Source organism: Pagrus pagrus (assembly GCF_965226575.1).
Source record: "Pagrus pagrus genome assembly, chromosome: 3".
NCBI classification, from domain to species: domain Eukaryota; kingdom Metazoa; phylum Chordata; class Actinopteri; order Spariformes; family Sparidae; genus Pagrus; species Pagrus pagrus.
The window spans coordinates 3,314,583-3,338,186 of record NC_140187.1 but is presented as its reverse complement, the minus strand read 5'-3'; the positions used below and the strand labels follow the sequence as shown (position 1 = coordinate 3,338,186).

Sequence of the window (23,604 nt, the reverse complement as noted above, 5' to 3'; positions counted from 1 at the left end):
GGCTGAGAAACAGCTCCTCAGGCGCTCTGTCAACTTTCCTTGGATAAATAAAAGATTAGTCACTGGACCAAGAAAAGCCTCAGAAAACCTCCTGCATAACCTCCCAGCTACCTCTGGCTGACAATAGCCCCACTGTTAATGTTTTACACCGTTACATAATAAAACTCACATGAATACATTGTGTGTGATCGGTTCCCAGAAAAGGAAACTGATATAGAGAAGTTTCCTGAACTCTGCAGGCTGCACAGCAGTGACCCGTAAACCTAAAGGCCGTCTGAGTTAACATTAAAATAATAGTTAACATTAAAATAATAAACTTGAAGAGAAACATTTAGAGTCGTGTTCGTGTTTGTTCTCTGTGCAATCACTGTTTTCAGCTCTGTGGGGACGGACGGTGACGCTGAAACTAAAATAAAACTTGTCATTTAAAAGTTTGTCATCGTTTTGGCATATTTACATCGTAAACACTAAATTATTGACACGTTTTCTAGGAGAAGACGGGTTTTTAGGCTCATCTGTGCTCAACATTAGATGTGTACAGATACAGACAGACTTCTGTACGTACTCTGCGTTCATTTTGTTTTCTGAAAGCTTACAGATGCGGCCCGACGAGCAGTACCTCCGATAGTCGTTGGGGGGAAGTGTAGCGGTACAGCCGCTAGTTCAAGCGAGACATGACCACAGGAAAAGAAGATGTTTCAAAAATGACAGAACTTATGAGGAGAGATTGTGCGAGTTATCCAGACACAGAGACAAATGGTGGATGGTGGCCAAAGAAAAGCGGAGGTCCGTGAGAGACCGATTTGACCCTGAGCAGCGCCCTCTAGTGGCTGGATTGCTTAATATGAAGTATGTGGGAAGTGACGGTTATATCATTTGAAGGCGACATCTCTATATTTGTACGTAAAGGGAGAATAAATGAGCCTTTACTACATGTTTCTGTATTTGAGGCACAGTAACGTGTCCCTCAGCTGCCGTAAGATAAGATGTACTTTATCGTCCCTGTGGGAAAATGTGACGTAGGCCGTAGTGCCGCATACGGCTACAATCAACTGAGAACGATACATAACTGACAAGACACTAGCGTAGACAGTACAGCAGTGACCGACGCTACCCACGAGCGCTCTGACAGCAACCAGCGAAGGAAGCAGACCGACCAACCCTCAGATCCGTCTGGGGGGAGCATCAGACAAACACCGCTGTGCCGGGTTAAAAGTGTCTTTCCCTCTTTTCCGTAACTTGGTTGTGTTCAGCCTCTGAAGCTTAAAAGTTAGCCAGCTAGCTCTACTGAGGAAGCTAAGGTAGGAACACACAAATAACAGCAGCACTAATGACATAAATGCACCAACAGCAGCCTGCAGAAAAGAAACACAGGTGCCACCGATGTACCCGAGCGTCCGGGCCTCACTGAGCTGGTTTAGTCAGAAAATGGAAACAGTTCACTGACTGAGCTCTTATATCATTTCTCATCATCAGGTATTTTGAATATCTGAATTTAAATATCTGCATCGGGACGATATGCAGCAAACTGTTGGTCTCGTATCCAGTGGCCGTTATCTCTGTTATCCTCTAACAATCACAAGAGGATCACCATGTGTGCAACTCAAACATTAATGAAAACACTAACCGACTCCAGTAGGTCAGGATCATTTAATAATCGCTCCAAGGTCGTTTTTATTTGTCGCCGGCTTTGAAACTGAGCAGGATTTCCGGCTCGTGTTTGCCAAATGCTTTGTCCTTTAAGATACGGAGAGCTATTCAGTTGTAAATACCACAGCGATTAATTATTACAAGCAAAAAGTGTACTGATGCCAGGAAAGTTTTTTTTTTTTTATGTTAGTCCACGCCCGCCCTTTACAAATATGGAAATCCAGATGAAATTCACAGGTACGAGGTGAGAGCCGGTAACTGATTGAACAAACATCCCGTCTGATGAGGAGGAGGAACAGGAAGTCCTTATTTAGTCGATAAACAGTGCATGATGAGTGTGAGGAGACGTTCATCATCGTGTGTTATATCTGAAAGGTTTAATGAAAAGTAACTCCTGCACGTTTAGAGCAAGTTAACAGACTTTACAGTGAGCGTGACCTTTCCTTTTGCGAACTGTAGTTTTTGCTGCACAGCAAAGTCGCCCATGTTTCATCCCTCCAACAGTTGTGTGTGTGTTGTACAGTGTGCATGGACTGTGGACTGAAAGACTTGTTTGCCAAAGACCAGCCCTCATCATAAAAACAGTCGACCTGACTTGAGGGCAGCTTATCACGGCCTCATATTTACGTTTTTCGCTTGGAGGCGACCTCCAGTAGCCGTCGTTATTATTACGGCTGTAAAGGAGGAAGTCAGGTGAAGTGGTCGACAAAGTCTGTGCGAAGAGGAGGTTGGGCCGAACGAGCGCAGGACTTTTGGCCTGGAGACCACTTCTTGTTACTTGTTACTTGAAAGAACAAACAGGACGAGAGAAACTAAAGAGATAGACGGGTGTTTGTTGCAGGTTGGCTGCAGTCGAGACGTCGCCGCGGCCCACTCGCAGCCTGGCCCTGTTTTGCAGCTTTGTTCTTCGTAGCGTGAACAGAACATTAGCCAGGTTCTAGATCTTCTAGGTCTTCTAGATCTGTGATTTGCTCACATCTCACATGTTCTGAACATGTTCATGCTTATAGCTATACCCACTTATGGACGTTAAGAAAACAGTCGGGACAGTCAGAGCTTTGACTGATGGGATTAAGAGACAGAGCGTCCTGATCCGGAGCCACAAAACCGTCAAAGCTGAGCAGAACTGTCTGAGACGACCGACCGAACGGTTCATTACTGTACGAAAAATATGTCCTGAAGCTTAAATATGAGAATGAATGACTCGTTGTTTCAGCTCTTTTTTTTCCAACAGTTGACACCATTTAAATAAGTCCGACCACTAATGGACAGTTAAAGGAAAAACTTTGTTTGCCACATTTGGATTTCCAGGATTTACATCTAACCGTCGTTCTGCCCGACAGGTGTGGACCAACACACCTGTAAATGTGCCACGCTCTCATGTAATAGCTGAAGGCACAAGTGTGTGTGTGTGTGTGTGTGTGTGTGTGTGTTTAGACTTTATCATCCTGACAATCTAAAGCTACTTGGAAATTTGCCTGCACGCTGACATGCATGCAGGTTTAGACACCCACACACACAGATACATATACAGTCTATATATACAGTGTGTGTGTGTGTGTGTGTGTGTGTGTGTGTGTAGATGTATACTGGTAATAGACGCACAGTGAAACTGACATGAACCGTGTGAACCTGAAGTGTGTGTGAGAGTTTGTTGTCTGTCGACATTGTTGAAGTTAAAGGTGCACTACGTAGTTTTGGGGAAGAGAAAAATCTTCACTGACTGATTTTTTTTCTGCCTAAACAAACTAAATAAACAGTTTCATACCGTTATACTTTGTGGCGGACCCTGCCACATTTCTAGCTGAAAAACAGTGTTTTCCTCTGAGAACAGCTTGTTTATTCATTTATGGAAAAAATAAATTAATTTGTGTTATTACCTCATTGATAATGTAAATATTAAAATTCTGGGTTTGAATGTATTCTCAAAAACTACATACTGCCCCTTTAATACTGTTTGTCCACCAAAATTTGAGGGTCTACGCAGGTTATTTAAACGTCTGTTGACCCCATTCCCAGTGCCGGCAGGCAAGGCAGCCCCTCTGGGATTTTTATCTGAAGCGTTACGTTGTACGTCCCTGATGTCACGTCACGTATGCACCGGAAACAATTATAACAGAAGAGAAAGAAGCGTCTGTAAATGGTGGATTAATTGAATGAAATGACTCATTTCACTGTCATAATTTCCAGGCATTCGGTCCAATAACATTTGGAAAGTCTAGAGGAGCCACATGATTAAATTATTTGATCCAGGTTAGGAATGAAGGCGGCTCCACCTCCAGCGCTGGGTTCAGTAATTAAACGTCCACATCCCTTATTTATAACTTGTATCAGATATTCTGTCAATGCAACTTGTAAACTGTGATTTTGTTGTTCTGTTTCTGTACATGCAACATCTATCACATGTCCGTCCTGAGAGAGGGATCCTCCTCTGTGGCTCTTGAGGCGATGTGATTGTGATTTCGGGCTGTATAATTAAAATTTGATTTGATTTACGCGCCACAGCTCGGATGTTGATAGTGCGTCATCCCCCGCGTTTAACAAAAAAAAACCTTTGAGAAGATCACAGCGTGTTCGCACCATCGCTGAGGAGAAATGTTTGTGAACTCAGTGGAAAGATGAGTGGGAAGATGATGATGAAGGCGCTGTGAAACACCGGCTGAGAGAAAAGCTGAAAACGGTTAAAACTCAGATGAGACGCAGCAGCGATCACAACGAGCAGCTCAGACGAGACGATCTGATTTACTCCATTTCTTTACACTTTATACAGATTTACACAGTCTTTACTATCAACTATAAACAATTTACTTCTTTAATTTCCAGTATATTAATCTGACACAGTTAATGTTATAGTAACTCTGCATTAAGCAGCTCTCAGAAACATATCAGTGTTTGAGCTGTAACATGAGCGAGTGGAGCACAGCTGACATGAACTCAGTGAACCTGAGACGCCGTCACACCTCGCCGTCTCTCTTTCACACGTTTGAATTCACGTGAAGCTGTGAAGACTTCCAGCGTCTTCGTTCAGTTATCGACAACAACACAAGAGACGGACGCCGACGGTACGAGAGTGAAAAACACTGATGGCTGTTTCTGCTGCAGGAAATAATGAAGATGTTTCCCCAAAAACTTGGAAATGAGGAAATGTAATGATGACAAGATCATGTTGTCTGGTAACAAGGTGAAGAAATGCTGTTAATAAATGTTTCTGGCAAAGTCGCAGAAATATTACAACATATTTTAATTGTTTTCCACCAACACGTGAATCTTGTAGCGTTATTATGAAGTGTCTGTGATTATGTTTCGGCACTCACCTTGTGAGGCAGCTAGATGTGTGATCTACATCCCTCTCAGGCTTTATTACTTCATTCACTCGCTCCTCGGTCGGTCCCATTTACCGAGCTGGGAAGTCGTTCTTCCAACTGTGTTCATGTGCGTCGTGTCAGACTGTGGGATCAACACGGACGCCAAAAAGAAGATGTCTGTGGCTCAGGGTGTTTAAATAAAACACACTGACGGCTGTTTCTTGTATGTGAGCGAGAAGGAAGAGCGAAGGAAACAATACAGTGACCAACGATACATGACTTTGGTAAAAGTTTCTTCCCATCAACTCTCGGGAACTCTTGCATCAAAACTTTACGCGTCGTTGTTCCGACTTGAGAGGGCATGCAGCACATGAACGCACTATAAGCGATGCCTTTGTGGCCAAATACACAGAGATTCAACCAACCAGTCTCCAGCGAGGAACTACGGACATCTATGGGCGTGGCTTAGGTGCGACGACCAGTGAAGAGAAGCTGAGATGAAGGACATAATATTAATACTGTTTTGCAGTGACTTGAATGCAACATGTCTGTTAACGTTTGACCGTAGACTGGACTCTGGTGTCGCTCATCGTCCACCTTAATCACCTCCTACCAATTCCTTAATCCCGAGAGCGATTGTGTTTGTCGCTGCAACATTAATAAATGTTGTTAGTTGATGTGACTGGGTGCAGTGGGACATGTTTGACATACTTCTTGGTCTGGTAGTAAAGCTACAGACTGCAGCTGTGGTCTAATGGAGATATTGCTCATGATATTAATGATTTTAATGACTCAGGTCTCCACTACACTAGCGCCGCCCTCAGGTCAGACCTGCTGAGTGTGTTGCTTCATCACTCAGTGTGTCAGCTGGTGTGTTTCAGATCCACGTCAGCACCCTGGGGCTGCACTATGAGTTAATGTGTAACTGCTGCGTGTGTGGTGTGCATGATGTACCCGACCAAGGTCACAGTGACTTGTGAGTGTTTACATGCTATCATGCTCTGACAGCGTGAACCTCTGAGGTTTATTTTATAATTGCATTCAGGTGGGTGAAATGAAGTTGAGCTCCTCCGTCGGCATCAGATCACGACTCCGGGTTGTGTTGACCGCGTGTCTCGTGTATATGAGCTTCACATGCAGCATTTTCCATCAATATCAAAGTGTTTTTAGTTTCTTTCTACGATATTATGACTCATGGTGATTCAGGACCTTGACTCACACCAGAATCAGTTCATCTCAGTGAAATCGTTGTGATCAGTGGATATTTTAACATAGTTTAACTTTGACCCACAAACGTGTTCTGTTGTAATCATCCAAGTTTTACATCTGCCGTAAGTAAAAGCTGAAAAGTCTGAGCGACCACTCGAAGTGTTTTATAAGACAAGTCAGCATTTATACACTGGTGGAGGAGGCTAGTCACCGGGAGCACTGTGGGGTTCAGTGTCTTGCCCAAGGACACTTCAACACGTAGGCTGCAGGGACCAGGGACAGAACCACCAACCCTCTGATGGCTTGACGGCCGGGCTCAGCAGGTTGAGCGAGTACAGATAATGTACTTTTTGCTCTGTAAATAGTTCTCTTGTGATTAAAAACGTCGATCTGAAGCTCAACTCTGAGGCCGTAAAAATTACAACTTTACGAACTTCTGATCAACCAAAATCAGTTTCAGGCTCAAGACTAAAAAACTTCCAGTTAGCAACGCCCACCAGTTTAGGCTCGGCCCATTTCGGGTACAGATGCTCGACCCTCATAACTATATGATGTTGTAATCCAGTTCTTTACTTCAGCAACAGATTCTGGTACCTGAGTATTTATTTATTTTTACTTATTTTCTGCTTTCTAAACTCTTTTTGCCAGTTCAGGAGAATCACAGCAGAATTTCTGAAGAAAAACTAAAGACTCAGACTTTATCCTTCAGGGTATTTTCCCAAATCCTGAAATCATCTGCTGGGGGACGGAATAACCGTAAAAAAAAAAAAAAAAGAGAAAAGTTTTGTGATGCAAGAGCCTGAAACATGTGGAGAACTCTCCAAACCTCCAACTGTTACCCAACTTTAGTACATCGAGTCTTTTCCCAACCACAACCTGAAAATGAGTTTCAAAACAGATGCACAGCTGGCAGCAGAGAGTCTGCAGAGAGTCCGACTGCTGTTAACGCTTTCTTCACTCTGCTTTACTTCATCTGATGGAGTCTGTGTTGCTTCAGCGCAGCACAAGTCATCTGGGGCGATCGGGGGATTTGAACCCACAGCTCCACTGCTGGAGGCGCGCCTGGCATCCTCTGTTGCCAAGGAAACGGTCCAAACCACAGGCAGCGGTGACTGAAAGAGAGAAACGTTTCCCTGAAAGCAGTTTTGCGTTTTCTGTTAAATGTCGAAGCCGTTCCAGAAACCATAAAAATACTGCAGACGCTCGAGTTTAGTTTATCACCCTCCGGAGGGACTCTTGGTGTTTTTACTACTGAGTGTGTTGACGCGGCTCAACTCTGCATAAATTATGGGTTATCACAAACGTGGTGAAATCTTTCAGCTGCATGTCAAAAGCCACCATTTTTCTATTAATGATCATTTTCTTGCAAACAGCTGTGTTTGAAAAAGAAAAGAAAACAAACACACAGTCGAGCCAGAGCAAGATCTTATTTACGACTGGAGGTGGTGCTCATTCCGCTTTTGTCCACAGGGGTCGCCAGAAACAACAACAACAACAACAACAACACAAATGTTTTAAATGTTGTTGCTGCTTTAATTGGAGGTTATATACGATGCTAAAATGTAATAATTATATTTGGGGGTCATGTTGTGTGTGCTTCAGTGGCATTCCTCAGTGTCACTGCTGAGTTATGCTCATCTTTGCTGGCCTCACCCACCCCTGACCTCTGACCTCTGACCTGTAAGCTGTGCGCTGTGACCTGACCCATTTTTCAAAAGGCTGGTTTAGGTTATGAACTTGTAGCGGAGGGGACACTCTGGGTTTACACTTCCAGAAACAGAGATGTTTTTAACTCTCCGCCTGAGAGTTTGTTGACTCTTGCGTTCTGCGAAAACCACAGATTCCAATAATCAGATAAATGTGACGTGTTGGATCTGATTATTGGTCGAACGCACGTGAATATTTACATATAATTAACTTTTACTTACCACTTTTGATTCTTAAGTACATTTGATATCAGATACTTTTACTCGAGTACTTTTTGCATGAGCGACTTTTACTTTCACCAAATTAATATTTCAACACGATATCTTTACGTTTACACAAGAATAACTGTTGCTAACTTTGCTAACAATAACCATTATTAATAAATGATCAGTTTAAAGTGAATTACACTTTAGTTAATAGTTATTTCACTGTTTACAAACAATAAAATGTTTATTTAACCATTTATTAAGCAATTGTTTCTATTACAGTTGCAGCAAAACTTTGTAAACAGTAAATAAATACTGAGTAGATCTGTAGACTGCAGTTAGATGTCCATTAGTGAGTGGCAGCTGTTATTATGATGTGTATAAACTGACCCTGTGGTTATGACCTTTATTAAACAGGAGCTTCCTCTTTGTGTCTTCCACAGAAACACGAACCTCTCCGCTTGCTTCACACTTGAACTCCAGCTTTACTTCCTCCTCTGTTACTCTGAGTTTAGGGATTTTTACTGTCGGCTAAAAAAAAAGCAGTTTACTCATCAAAACAGCAGGCGGCAATTATACAGCAGGAAACTATTACAGCAGGATAAACAGTGTGATCTGTGTGATCGAGAATTTAAACCTGCACAAAGCTCATCTGCAGTTCATCATGTACGGGACAATTACTGCTGAGTTTGTGCTGCTTTGTTCAAAATTTAAAAGCATTTGAGGGGAATTATTCATCACAAGACTGATTTCAACTTCTCAGTGCGCAACAAAGACATAAACAGACAGAGAGGGAGGCTGGAACGGGGAGAAAAGGCGTGTTAGTGTCTCGTATCTGCAGAGTTTCTTATTTTCTCTCTTTGTTGCTGCTCGGGACGCTTTACCAACCCAACATGTGGCTATTTGACGTCCTGGGAATGAAACTCAGCAATCAACTATCTTTGTGGTGCGTTCAGGAACAGCTGGGACAAATCCTACTGACTCTACCTTTAACTTTAATAGTCTTTGAATTATATTAATATGACGTGAGCTTCAGTTAGCTTTGACCACAAATGTCCTTCAGAGGGAGACTTTTTACTCTGATACTCTGAGTACATGTCAGAGCCTGTACTCTATTACTTTTACTGGAGTAAACAAGTTGAATCAGTACTTTCTTAAGTAGAAAATAGAAGTTAGAGTAGTTCACCTGTCAGGGAGCACCTCGGGTTACTCAATGTAGGTCACCTGGGAGTGTGTGTGACAGGTATACGTAAACCACACTCACACACTCATTCAGGTTTATGTGGAGCAGCCCAGCAGAGTCTTTACACCATAGTTAAACCTTAAAGGCCGGCCCCTGGACGTGTGTGTGTGTGTGTGTGTGTGTGTGTGTGTGTGTGTGTGTGTGTGTGTGTGTGTGTGTGTGTGTGTGTGTGTGCGGTGGTGGTGTTTCAGGTTCCAGCCTACTTCCAGCTGAGGTGTGACTTGGACTTCACATGTCAGAGAGAGTTTTCCCAGAAACGCTGCTCGTCAGATTTAACCCTCTCGCCGTCTCCCCTGCTCTACTGTTACACAAAGCTAAAAATGAATCGATGACATGAAGCAGGTCAGTGAGAAAAACACAAACACCTGAAAATACAAAAGTACAAGAAGAAGAACAGCGAAGAATCAGAGGAGAAAAACGAAATTAGAAATATAACAAAGAGGCGCGAGCGTGAGAGGACGAGGCGCACGACATGCCTCTCTGTCAACAGGCAAAACCTCCACTTTGAAGCCACGTCAACCACATTGTGTGTGTGTGTGTGTGTGTGTGGGTGGGTGGGTGTGTGTGTGTGTGTGTGTGTGTGTGTGTGAGAAAGGTGAAAGTGACTGACAGTGTGTGAACATGAACATGTGAGCTGAGCAACATGTGTCGGTGTGCTGCTGAGAATATGGTCTGAGGTGGTGTCATTTTACAAGGTCACTCACACTCACACACACACACACAGACACACACACACACACACACACGTACACACATGCACACATACATGAACACACTTAACTGCTTCCATGCTACTGAACCACTGCACAGTAGTCTGCTGGTGGTTGTGAGTATTAAAGTTTGGATTATGTTTGTGTGATCCAGATGTTGCAGCAGCATCAAGACGTGAACAAGAACAGAGAGGTTAAAGAAATAAAAAAATAATTACATTATAAGAAGAAAATGATGAAAGTCAGACAGATAATAAGAGAAATAAAAGTAGAAACTACACAAGTGCTGTTATTAGCACATACTTCATATGCAGTATCGCTTTGACGCCGGACTGAAACCCACCAACACCCACAAACGTCTGAGAGTCTGAAAGAGAGACTGAGAGATAATTAATAAAGTAACCACAGTCATATCAGCTCTTCTCACACAGAGACGTTGTCTCCACAGCGAAGGCTCGTCTTCGCTTGTTCATACTGACCGCAGCGAAACCAACAGAGGCGTGACGGTACAGATCACGACGATGAGATCTGTGATAGCGTTTCCACTTGTCGATCTAAAAATCTCTCTTGTGATTGAGATCCAGACCCACCATGCATCGTGGAGAGTGGCAAAGAGACTTGCTCTGCATTACATAATTACACGATCACCCTCATCAGTGAGTACAGGACCCTGTCTGGCTCTCACTGGCAGAGAGGGATGCTGTTTTTCGGGGGGGAGAGTTGGCTGAAGTCTGGGTCGGGAGGTCTGACCGTCACGGTGACAGAAACTACAACTACATGTAGTGGAAGGTGATGAAGACGAAGACGCTGATGGACGGTCAGGCTCGCAAATAAACGGCTCGTCCTGCATAACTTCAGTTTCCTTTGTATTTACACCTCGAGCTCGTGTTCCCTCTTTAAACAAGGTGGGGCGCTAATGTTTTTACCTCATCAGCTACCGGGAAGAATTTTAGGATCCCCGGAGCTTCTGGAGACTTTGATTACAAAAGACTTTCACACATTTTAAAATAAAATACTTTAGATTAGATAAATTAAAGACCAACACTCGAGGTTTTGGTTTTATTTGTGGGACGTCGCTGAAGTTTTAAAATCCTTCAGTGATTCCCGACAACACTTTCCTTTTCTTTGTTCAGGTCCTTTTAAACATCCTCCTGACCTGAATTTACTGTGTGTGTGTGTGTGTGTGTGTGTGTGTGTGTGTGTGTGTGTGTGTGTGTGTGTGGGTGGGTGTGTGTGTGTGTGTGGGTGGGTGTGTGTGTGTGTGTGCGCAGCAATAACACCTTCACTCTCTGTCCGCCACACACACACACACACAAACCTCTCACACATTTAAAGCATCTCGTCCCTTCACAGTTTTACTTGCGGGCGAAACTCAACAAGCTTTTTTTCGAGCAAGCCGAAATGAACACACACACACACACGCACGCACACACACGCTGGGAGGCAGCTCCAGTGAATAACAGCAGCATGTTCACATTTGTGAATGAAAGACTTCGTGTCTCCTCCTTTTCTCTGTTTCTCGCTCGCTGGAACGGATTCTTGGCTCGACTCCAGAAACGTCTCAGCGGCGGGAAAACACACGTCCACGCTGTAAAAGATAAACAAGAGAGCGACGAGCGGCGGCTGGGGATTGGTCTGTGTTTTTGTTTTTCTTTGTCAGGGCTTCGATCCTTCCCAGCATGCACTGGGGGTAGTAGGTATTTGCAGGTCAGTGAGAGTTGAGCTCACTTTTATTAAAGAAGGAAAAGTTAAATTAAAAAGAAAAGTTTTATACCAAATAAATAGCTGATATATGTGAAGATGTAGATGATGTAAGTTGATGGAAAATACAAACCAAGGATGTTATAATTATACCTGGACACAGTCATGGAGGCAAAGTCCCAATTATTTCTATGAAAGCTGCTCAGAGGTGCATGAAGCCGGCTAACTTTCTGTTTAGCGCCCGGCTAACTTGAATGAAGATAAAATGATTTTATCGTGCCAGTCTTTTAGACTTTCCAGATGTTATCGGATCAAATTATGACAGTGAAGTGAGTCATGTCTCAGGGGTTGTGACGCTAAAAAAAAAAATATGGTGTTTTACAGATGCTACGACTACGAACCGCTATGAAACCTGGCTTCAGATCCTGGTGCTCATCCTGGGGGTCCTGATACAAACCTGCAGGGTCAAAGTTTACAGGTTCATCTCCCTGTTTTTAAGGCTTATGACATAGTGTAAACTCGTCATACAGGCTGGCGTTATTTTCTTGGGAATAAAAACATTACGCACCAAAACATTTTGCACAATGACTCCGATGTGTTAATTTTTCTACTCGTTGCAAAAGTTCACGAGACAAAATAGAGACGTCAGCTGGTGACGATGAGTCTACGTCCTCATTTCCGGAGAAAAGGAAATGACAGTAGCCCGCGAGAGCAAGAAGAGTTTCAGCTGTTGATGTAGGAGCTGTGGTACTTTGTGGTATTTTATGATGTCAGAGGGTCCAATTGATTGATTGATTGATTGATTTTTATTTACATGTCAGGGTGCCCAACCCTCGTGGGTTTACAAGACACCAAAAATACAGTTGCAGCAGTCAAACAGTTCGTTACATTTCATGACAGAGTGACAAATTATTCTGCCTCCTCTGCAACAGAAAAAGTTCCCCTCCTGAAGTTTTTCATAATCATCCAACCAAAAGAAATCAGCATAAATTGAGGGCACTTACATCCAGTCTGATTCCCTGCCTGCTTTACAGGAACCACACACATGAAGAGGTCCACCAATTTCCCAGAACCCGTCGACCTTGAGCTGCTGCTGGCAGGACGTCGAGGGAGAGAGCAGGGACGCAAACACACTCGATGTGATCGGGAGTCAGCGTGTAAACGCTGACATCCTGAAACACACCTGGAGGCGACCTGAACAGCGCCTTCATCAGCGGGAAGGGATGATTGGATTTCAGGGTTGGATGGACCCAATATTTTACTTTTTTTTTTTACTTCAAAATCATCTGCACTGCTCGAGGACTCCATTCTGTCTCGTATTATGAATTTTCAGAAGGATTACGTATCCGTCTGTATTTGTTTTTAATCAATAGAAAGTAAGAACTCGGTGTGAAAAGTCCTTCAGTCAGACAACTCTGTGAGAGTTTATTTTATTTATTTGTGATGTTTTAAGATATTTAATAAACGTCCAACAGTTGTTGTTTTTAAAAATGAAACAGGAGAAAAGTCAGATTGTGATAAATAATAAAGCAAATTTCTACATACTGCAGATTTAGTAAACAACATTTATGAATCACTTGTGATTTTTGTTGAATTATTCTGAATAAATGCACCAAAACAAAGTGAAAACATTGTTTCTCTGACACAGTGAGTCACTTTTTACAGCGTGTGACCACACACACACACACACACACACACACACACACACACTCCCAGCTGCTGCGTCTCCCCCACTGCTCGCTCTCTCTCTCAGCTCCTCCCTCCCCCGGCTCCTGATTGGCTGCCGGTGTTTGGCGGGCTCCGCTCCTCCTCGTGACTACTACTGCCGCTGCGGTCATCGAGGCGACACGCGGGAACAAAAGTTCAGCAGGGTGGTTGTCGTGGCGACGCATCCCCCCGAACACAACCTGCTCTGTCAACAGGCTCGAGGCCAAGAGGCCGAAACCAGAAACAGAAACAGTTTTCACAGATGGACCAACAACCGGCGGCCTGCGAGGACGACACAACTCAGTGTGTCTCTGAAATATGTGATTTTATTCTTGTTGACACTGTTTCACACCGTCACATCATCTTAGCATCAAAATAATGTCAGATGTTTTTATTCTGACACTAAGATACAGACATAAGAACCATTGTTTATTGTTGTAAAGTTGTAAATGTTGTTTAAATTCTTTGTTAATGGTTAATAAATACTGTGTAGTTCATTAATAAACATGTGGACGGCCATTTTAAAGTAAACTTGTATTTATTAATGTTTACAATCACATAATATATTGTTTATAAAGCATTTCATTGTTTGTTAACAGTTAAAACAACTATTAACTAAGGTTAAATTAATTATACATTCACCATTTATTAATATTATTATTATAAAGTGTTTCTAGATGATGAATGTTGAAATATAAGTTGATTACGTGTAGTTTGGATAATGTGCATTTACAGTGTTAGAGTACACAACATGTATGAATTGGAGAGAGACTATAATAAGCCAGCTAATCGTGGCTAATGTTAGCTAAAGCTACCAAACACAAGCTACATACAGTAGTGTAGGCTAGTTAGCTCGCTGTATTTATAATTCTTCTCTACTTGTGCTTTTGTTACACTTTGTTTATTTACTTTTATTTATTTACCACCATCCACTTCAGCATGTTAGCAGGCTATCATTTGCTAATAGCTACACAACGAACGTTAGCATTCATCCACATCCTAGCTAAAATCACTGTTTGATGATTAGCTTACATCCAGTGCATTTTACTTCAAGGTGATCATTTCCTGTGACACTGAAACACTCGTTGTTGAACGCTAACGTTAGCTTTTGTCTAACAGAAGCTAACAGGTTGAAATAAGGCCTCGCTGTCTCTCCAGATGTTCACTAACCTTTGTTGTTTCAGCTGCTGATCGATCAGGAAGCAGTGAAATATTTAACAATTTGTCAGATTCACAGTATCTATACGACTCGCAGCCTGGAGCTTAGCAGTGTAACATTCGAGCTTCCCATCCTGACGTGTGACGTCAGAGGAAAATGGCCGCTATTAGCACTAAAAATAAAAATATATCACATGCTATATCCTCAAATACCTGATGAACACAGTAGAATTATGACCTGATGTTAGAAGTTTATAACATTTAACAAAGCTGTGGGTTTTTTACAAATCAGGATTAGCAATTAGCATGTAGCTATTTAAAAATGTTTAGTCACCTATCTTCTAAATTTTAAACTTTATCAAACTAATCCTCACATATGTGTGATTTAATAATTTAATTGAGACATCTATATTTCTTTACTGGCTACATTTCAAATCCTTCTTTGCCGAACGGCAATTAAAATGCAGCCGATACGAGCATGACTGTGAAATACGACGGACTGCCTGTCGAGCTGCAGCGTCATGATGTGTGCAGGCTGTTCTGGAAGTAGGTTAGGTAAGTCGTCTCTTATGTTATCACTACTTGGTAACAGAGTGCACATGTATAAATATCTTGACCTTGTAAAACCAGATATCACATGACGCTGCTCATATCACGTAACACATGCCTCATAAGTCTGTTCAGAGAAGGAGAGGTCGGCTCATTCATTCTCACATATTCATTTTATTTATAGGGTGGAGTTTGCATGAGAAGTGAAAACGGCGGCAAAAGCAGTGGCCGGCCTGTCACTCACACACACCTAGTGGTTGCCTCATTACAACATGCTCATTCAGTTAATTCATAAATAAAGATTTTACCTTTGTTGCATCAAACAACTTGAACAAACGTCCACAGGCTTGTATAGACGACCGAGAGAGACGAGGACGGACTCATTTCTCACGTCACGTTACAATCCACTCACATACGGCCAATAAAAAGTGATTAAGTCATGTTAATTGCTGCAAATTGACATGAAAAAGAGCTCCTTTTATACATTCAGAAAATGTTTTTAAAAAGTTCAAGGTCCATGTTGTGCCACAAGAAGCTGCTGGAAAATGACAAATTCAATGACATAAGTTCTCTAGTCCTGATTTAACTGATGCTAGCAGCAGCTACGCTAACCCATTGAGGAGCCGCCATTGTTGTTTTCCAACAGTCACTTTTCTCGCAGGCCGTCACATCTGAACTACACCCACAGCTGCCTGAAGCTCCTCAGAGGTCCAAACCACTGTGATTTGTTACCATGATAAAAAAGATACGTCCAAGTTTGTTTGTACCAAACGCAGCATATCACATTCAGATTATCTGCTTATTAGCCACCTGTCGCAGGAGGTGAAGGAGGGCCGTCAATCGGGGCGACTGCAGCTCGACTCTGTGGGTTTTTGTGGAGACCCAAACCAGCTATTTCTCACAAGACGGCAGCAACAAAACAGGTATTTTAAGCCAAACCTTGTACAAACATGCTATGTTACAAAATGTTTATCAAAACAGAGGAAATGGTGCATTTGTTGGGGACTATTTTCTGCTGTGGATGAATCCACATTTGCTGCTTAGGTGAGTGTTTCCAGCAGCAGGAGGGTGTGTGTGTGTGGGATTAAGTTAAAATAAACTACAGTGTGTGTGTGTTCTGGGAAATGAAGGAAAATGTCACCAAGAGCAACAGTGTGACTCAAACTATGGAGTCCAGAATCTAATTCATCAATATCTCTTCTTTTTTTCAGTTTTTGTATTTTCTTTTTCCAGCTTTTTCCTGCTGCACCCGAACCTGACCTGAGTCTGTATCACAGGAGCTTTTGTTTGAGTAAACTCAAGTCTTATCTTCTGGTTGAGTAATCGTGGAAATTCTGAGTTGGGGCCTGATCTTAGTAACCGCTGACTCCCCTGTGGTCCGTTTTGGTCAGGGTTAGGCTTTAACTGAATGTGATATCACAAAAAAACAAAAAAGGCAGCTGGTCATCAAGTTTGTTCTGGCTTTTCAAATCCAAACCCGCAGCTGGATGAGCAGACTTTTATTCCCTCTCTGCTGTGGAGAAAAAAGGATTATCAGCGTCAGAGCGACGGGGGGAGAGCAAACAGAGCGAGGTGAAACTTGGCAGAAAGTTTGGGACACAATGACGTCTGTTTACTGGACGGATCAGAGGGTTTTGTGTTTTCGGTCAACGGATCAGAGAGAGAGAGAGTGAGAGAGTCCGACTGCACAGCGACTCACCGAGGACCTCTAGTGGTGAGACTCACACTGATACTGAGTGACATCACACACTGAAAACATCATAATCTTCATGTTCGTCTCCTCTGCTGTCGTTAACTCTACTTCTCTTTTTTCTTTGCGTTTGTTTTCCCGCTTCTTCATTCAATGATTTCTGCGATTTTCAAAATAAAATGAAGCTGGATTAATCCTCCTTGGAGACAACAGAAGGACACGTTCAGTGAGACACCATAAAAACACACTTTCCTAACTGTCTGTCTTGTTATTTAAGGTAAGACGGATCATGTTTATTTTAATAAAGCAGCTTTCAAACACACAATAACTTAAAATTATTTGCATAATACGAAGATATTCCTTAAATCTTCCCTCTTCTTCAGAGGTAGATGGAAGTTTTTATCACCTGTGCACCTGTCTGACGTCATTAGTGTGGTTTGTGCGACAGTGGATGTAAACAGAGTCCTAATTTTCCTGTAAGATGATGATGATGATGTTTCTATGATAAACACACACACACACACACACACACACACACACACAGGAACATGTAACAAAAACAGACTCACAAAATGCATTCAGGCTAAGTATACAAAATGTGTGTGTGTGTGTGTGTGTGTGTGTGTGTGTGTGTGTGTGCAACAGGCTCCAGATCAGCAGTGTGCGTCAGAGTGTGTTTTGTGTTTGCAGACTCGTCGTCCGCCACGTGGCGCCCGCGGCAACATGAGACAAACCGTTTCCATGGCGAGGGCCAACTGAAAGGGTCGGTACGCTCTCTCTGCGGGCACGGCCGACCCAGAGGAGACAGGTTTGGCGGGAACTGTGTGTGTGTGTGTGTGTGAGTTTGTGTGTGAGTAAGAGAGAAAGGACAAAACAGAGGCTGTGTGTTTGTGTAGATAATAGGAGAGAATGTGTGAAACTGTGTGTGTGTGTGTGTGTGTGTGTGTGTGCAACATGATTAGGGGATGATCTCAGCTCAAAGGTCATCATGGACGGTGTGTTCCTGTGTAATATAATGCAAAACGTTTACAGGTTTAAAGGTCGAGTGGGTCAGTGATCAGATCACACAAACACTGTCAGTTTGCTCATCGGCTCCGTCACACTTTACTATTCGCTGTCTCGCTGTCGCCTTCTCCATCACTTCGGCTGCTCCGCCTTCAGCTCCGGCAAACCTTTGAAAAGGCTTTAAAAGTACCACCGGTGCATCAGAACCAGACTCCAGATTCAAAAGTCTGGTTTTCGGTAAAATACCGAGAGATTTACCTGTCTCGCACTGCAGGTTTAAAAGTATAAATGTATGTTGTATGTATGTATTAGATTGTTATTGTATATATAGTTATAGGTAGTTTAGTCCTTCAACAGAAATATGTCTTCATTTTTTATTATATCAACAATTTTGAAAAACACCCTTTCTCACAATGTTGAAAAAAACTGAGAAAAAAACTTCCTGGGTCCGTCCCTTTAGTCGGATCAGCACCAAAAGCTAGCTGGGTCTATTCTGGGCCGAGACACATCCTCCGTCCAAGTTTCGTGTAAATCCGTTCGGTAGTTTTTGTGTAATCCTGCTCACAAACCAACAAATACATGGACACGGATGAAAACTTAACCTCCTTGGCAGACTTTAAAACAATCAATTCAGGTTTAGATTTCAGAGTTTACCAGGTGCACTTGAATGCAGCACTAAGAGAGAGAGACAACATACTGAATGAAATGAATTGGATTAGTTAGATTGTTAATACTGATGCAGCTCTGTGAGAACAGCACGTTGCTGCTCTAAAGCTTGTTTTATCTGTTTTATGTATAGTTATAGGTAGTTTAGTCGTTCAACACAATATGTCTTGATTTTTATTATTCCCTGAGAATTTTAACAATTTTGAAAAACGCCCTTTTACACAATTTTGAAAAAAAGTGAGAAAAATAATTCCTGGGTCCGTCCCTTTAGTCAGATCAGCACCAAAAGTTAGTTGGGTCTATTCTGGGCCGAGACACATCCTCCATCCAAGTTTGGTGTAAATCCGTTCAGTAGTTTTTGTGTAATCCTGCTCGCAAACCAACAAACATATGGACACAGATGAAAACTGGAATTTCAGAGTGTACCAGGTGCACTTGAATGCAGCATTAAGAGAGACAGACAACATACTGGATGAAATAAGTTATAGTCTGTGTCAACAGTCAGTCACCTGATAACATTTCGTCACATTTGTCCAGCTTGCTGACTCCCACCTGTTATCAGCACACTCGTCTGTCCTCACAGCAGTTTAACGACACTATAAAACACTACACTTAAACCTGAAAGTGACAGATATTACCTGTATGTTTGAGAAAAGTGAGTGATTATATTTGAAATGTTTCTGACGGTATGTGTCGGAGCAGACAGGTGCTTTCTTTTCATTTCCCTCCATCACCCGTCCGTTATCTGTGGGAGTCGTGGAGGCTGCTCCGCTTCCTTCATCCTGCCGCTGTGTGTAGCTGCAGATAACAGGCGGTCAGGCACACACTGTTTGATCTTCATATTATCAGTTAACCTTTCCTGTGACTCACGATGCTGAGTTTGTTCCTGCTGCTGTGATCATAATGGCTCTCAGGCTCAAAGTTTGTTTGCTGAAGTGTTTTATAGAGGAAACGCTGCAGTGTGAGTGTGAGTGAGTGAGTGAGTCAGATGCTGTATGAACAGAAATGTCATAAAACTTCTTCGTAGTATTGTGTATGAAGTGTCAAATGTTGACATTACACTCATTAAAGGAAGTCGTTCATGGAGGCTCCACCCAGCGAGACGTTTAGCTCTCGTAGCTGCAGCGGAGTCTTGTTGACTGACCGTCTGGAAACCTGCACACCTGTCGCCACGATCAATAACTCGGAAACACACTCGTGTGATGAACGCTTCACTTTGCAGAACATGTAATTCATTCGCTATCAGCTCAACGAAACGATTTGCACGGACAGAAACGTCTGCTGTCGGCCATTTATATGCCAGTTTTAAAGGAGCAGTCTGTAGTTTTGGTGAAGAAATGTTCTGATCTTCACTGATTTGAAATTTGAAATAATCAAACTCTCTTTGTTTCCATGACTGAATAAACAAACTGACCTTAAAGGACAACATAGTTTATACTGTTTTACTTTGTTTATATGTGGCGGACCCTGCCACCTTTCTAGCTTCAAACAGTGTTCTGGGAGCTTATTTTCCTCTGAAAAACAGCTTATTTATTCAGTTTTTGGGAAAAAATAGTATTTCCGAGTTTGATTTTGACCTCATTCATTTTGTAAATATAAAGATATCTTCTCCTGTAAAAAAAAAATGTGTGTTTGTCTCTTCACTGACTTTAAAATCAGTCATCCTACCGCATTTCTTCTTGTCTGAACACTGTAAAACTCTGTTTGGTCTGAAGTACACTGTTTCACCATTCACCATTTTATAAAAGTGTATAGTATATATTTGTGCACTTTATAGTGAAAAAAAACTACCTGTACCTGTGTGACAGCAAATTAAATGTCTTGACCAACAATAGATGCTGTTACATTATGAGCGATGTATCATATCGTATCATGTCGTACAGTTTATTATAATAACTTGACTATTTAAATAAATGTGTCATAAGTTCACAATGTTTTATAGATTAGATGCTTTTGCCAAAGCACTTTGTTAATTCTGTTGTTAAAGGTGCTCTATAAATAAAGTTATAATTATTATTATGATTATATTGTTTTTAATGAACAGATTATTACTTATTGATTAATTTTCCACAGGTACAGTTTGGATCCACAAGCTAAGAATGAAACATCACAAACTGCTGCTCATGTGCTGAGGCAGATCTGATCTCACACACACACACACACACACACACACACACACACACACACACTCTCTCTCTCTCTGAATATATTATATATCATTCTGAGGTAAGCAGCCAAAAATAACACAGGGACACTTACTACCTGTGTGTGTGTGTGTGTGTGTGTGTGTGTGTGTGTGTGTGTGTGTGTGTGTGTGTGTGTGTGTGTGTGTGTTCCTATAAAAAACACGAGTGCTGACCAATGACGTCCCGGTGATGCAGAAACAGGGGTGACGCAGATGCAACACACACACTCAGGTCTGTCACACACACATCTTTTATTTCTTGAGAGGAAACATTTTGTTTATAGAAATGCAGAAAATCATCTATTTTCAAATAACACATTGTGTACAGTTTGTAATGTTTTACACATTAATTAACGATTCAGCACGTCTCACTCTGGACGTCAGTTTGAGTTTCAAGATCAGTCATCTCTTGTTATTATAGACATTAAATCTGAACACATTTCCTTCTTCTTCATTTTGGTTTCAATTTAAAGTTATCCAAAAGAAATTGAAAACAATCACACCAGGTTACAGATTAAATAACATCTATAAATCCACTTTTAAGATTTAAAATGTTAAATAATATAATATGTGCATTTAAATGTCTAAAATCAACCTTTCATGCATATTTTTCTGACATGTGTACTTACATTATTTCAATAGTTGTGGGGTGTCGGTATGACTTCACAGGATGGTTACTCCCACCATTCATTTAGTCTGTACACGTGTGAAACAATATTACAGAATGAAAATGGGAAACACTTTATAATAAAGTCCTGTAATAAGTGCTGGTTAATAGGTTTAAAGGCTCTTATAATCCAGTGAAAACAATTATTAACAATAATAAAGTCAATAATAACATCATGAACATGTTTATTGTTAGATTATAATACATCTATAAGCACCTGTAGAAGCTTGGCAACAGTTAGACTGTTAATAGGCTTATTGTTAATAATAGCATTACAGATATTTGTTTTACTTTCTGGATTGAAAAGGGTTTTCTGTGTACATTACAAACTTCATAAGCTTCCCTTTTAAGTCCTGGACGCCCTTGAGCGACCTCTGTAGATTTTCAAGATGCTGTGCATTGGATACTCGGAGGGGGGATCGGGAGGGAGGAGGAGGTGGTGAATCCCTCCATCGACGTCTGCTACCAAACCTCTCTGGGTTTCTAGGATTAAGCTGTCTCTCTCCACGTGTCACTCTGCTCTGATCCTTAGACAGGAGGAGTTCTGGACGAGCAGAGTTTGGGTCCAGAACCACGGGAGTGTAGGAGACCGTCTCCTTCATCTTGCTACAGATGTTGGAGGTCAGGTTGCCCAGGTGTTTGGCCACGTCCATCAGAGCTCCTGAGAGCAGCTGTGGATCCTCCAGCAGGGGGCGCTGCTGGACTCTCTTCACTGCAGCCTTGTAGTTCTGCAGGAATGAGACGTCTTCAGCTCTCAGCTCCTCCTCTGTGGTTCTGATTGTGTCTGAGAGAGCTGCTATCTTTTTACTCAGAGCTTCAGTCTTCTCCTTCATCATCTGACTCTTCTGCTCCTCTTCCTCCCTCAGAGCAGAGATCCTGGCCTCCTCTTCCTCTTCTAGAAACCAATGAAGCTTCTTAAACTGCTCCTTGATCTGACTCTCTGTGTGTCGGGCCTGGACCTTGATGTGTTTTGCTGTTTGATCACAGTTTCCTTTAACTTGTTTAATGCGTTTAAGTTTCTCCTGTAAGGGCTTCAGGGACTTCTGCAGCTCTTCTTTAAGATCCTGTGCCGCTTCATCGATGGGACTGAATCTGTGGTTGTTGTGTGTTTTTGAGTGCAGACAGACGAGACACACCGGCTGCTGATGGTCCAGACAGAAGAGTTTGAGCTTCTCACCGTGCAGACTGCAGAGAGCCGCAGACTCCGTTGAAGGTCTGTGAGCTTTTTTCAGTACGAAGCTCTCACACAGGTTCTTTAACGCCAGGTTATGAGGTGGATGACTTGTTGAAGATCTTTCCTTGCAAAATGGACACTGCTTTGTTTGTTTCCCTCTCCACCATCTCTGCAGACAGTCTCTACAGAAGCTGTGGCTGCATGACAGGACGACAGGATCTTTGTAGACGTTGTGGCAGACGGGACAGGAGAGATCGTCCTCTAAGATGGAGGCCATTGTGTTTGAAAAATGCTGAAAACAAAGCAGGAAGTGAGCACGATGCAAATCAATCAATCATGTCTATTAACTAAAAAGTTCACTATTGTTTGTGTTCTGTGTTGGTGGTAAACTCACGTCCAGTGTGTGAAGTCAGCTGCAGGTTGCAGAAGCAGTTTCCAATCTGAAACGAAGGTAAATCTCTCCTTGGCTGTCTCTCCGTCTCAGAGCACAGAAAGGAAACTGGTTTCCTGGTTCATTTCTGGCGGGTTACGCACGGCGTGCATTTGTTTCCTGTTATAGACTGTGTGTACATTTTTCTCTCATTACTGCCACAAGTGGAGTGGAGGCCAAAGACTAATGTGTTAACACTTCCTACCTGGGTTGACAATCAGTTTCTTGGTTTTGGTTAAAGTCAGAAATGTGTTTTTCTTCTTGTTCCTGCAGTCGAGTGTTTGAGCTTCACTGTGCAGAATGATGTGTGAGTGGAGTTTGACACTGTTTCTTTATTCATTACTGAAAGTGTGAAATCTGTAAGAGGCGGCTTACAGGTGAGATTTGTGACATCACAAGTCGTTTGTAAGTCGATTCTGCTCTAATATTCAGCAGCACCAGTCACCACAGTACATTTTAGCTATCAACATTCCTGTAAACCACGGATATGTTGAAACTTTGTGTTTTTCAATTTCATGTCACAATGACACGATTATACTCTGTTTAGGTTTAGGTACAAAATCAGTAGGTGAGGGTTGGAGAAAGATCATGTTTTGGCTTAAAATGTCTGCTTCGGTCGCCATAAATGTCCCGACTTCTCGA

At 42.2% G+C, this 23,604-nt stretch overlaps 1 protein-coding gene across 1 annotated transcript; it reads right to left on the bottom strand.

Moving 5' to 3' along the window:
- Positions 1-20,925: 20,925 nt before the first annotated feature.
- Positions 20,926-23,010, bottom strand: LOC311254941 (E3 ubiquitin-protein ligase TRIM35-like). The gene is made up of 2 exons (XM_084349019.1): positions 22,927-23,010; positions 20,926-22,824 (listed from the first exon to the last, which is right to left on the bottom strand). Exon 2 carries the CDS (start codon positions 22,807-22,809, stop codon positions 21,646-21,648), a length of 1,164 nt encoding a protein of 387 aa, XP_084205145.1. The 5' UTR covers positions 22,810-22,824; positions 22,927-23,010; the 3' UTR covers positions 20,926-21,645.
- Positions 23,011-23,604: the final 594 nt, after the last annotated feature.

What these genes read in the sequence shown, in the direction of transcription:
- LOC311254941 (XM_084349019.1), bottom strand. Translation starts at nt 22,809, where the DNA reads ATGGCCTCCATCTTAGAGGACGATCTCTCCTGTCCCGTCTGCCACAAC.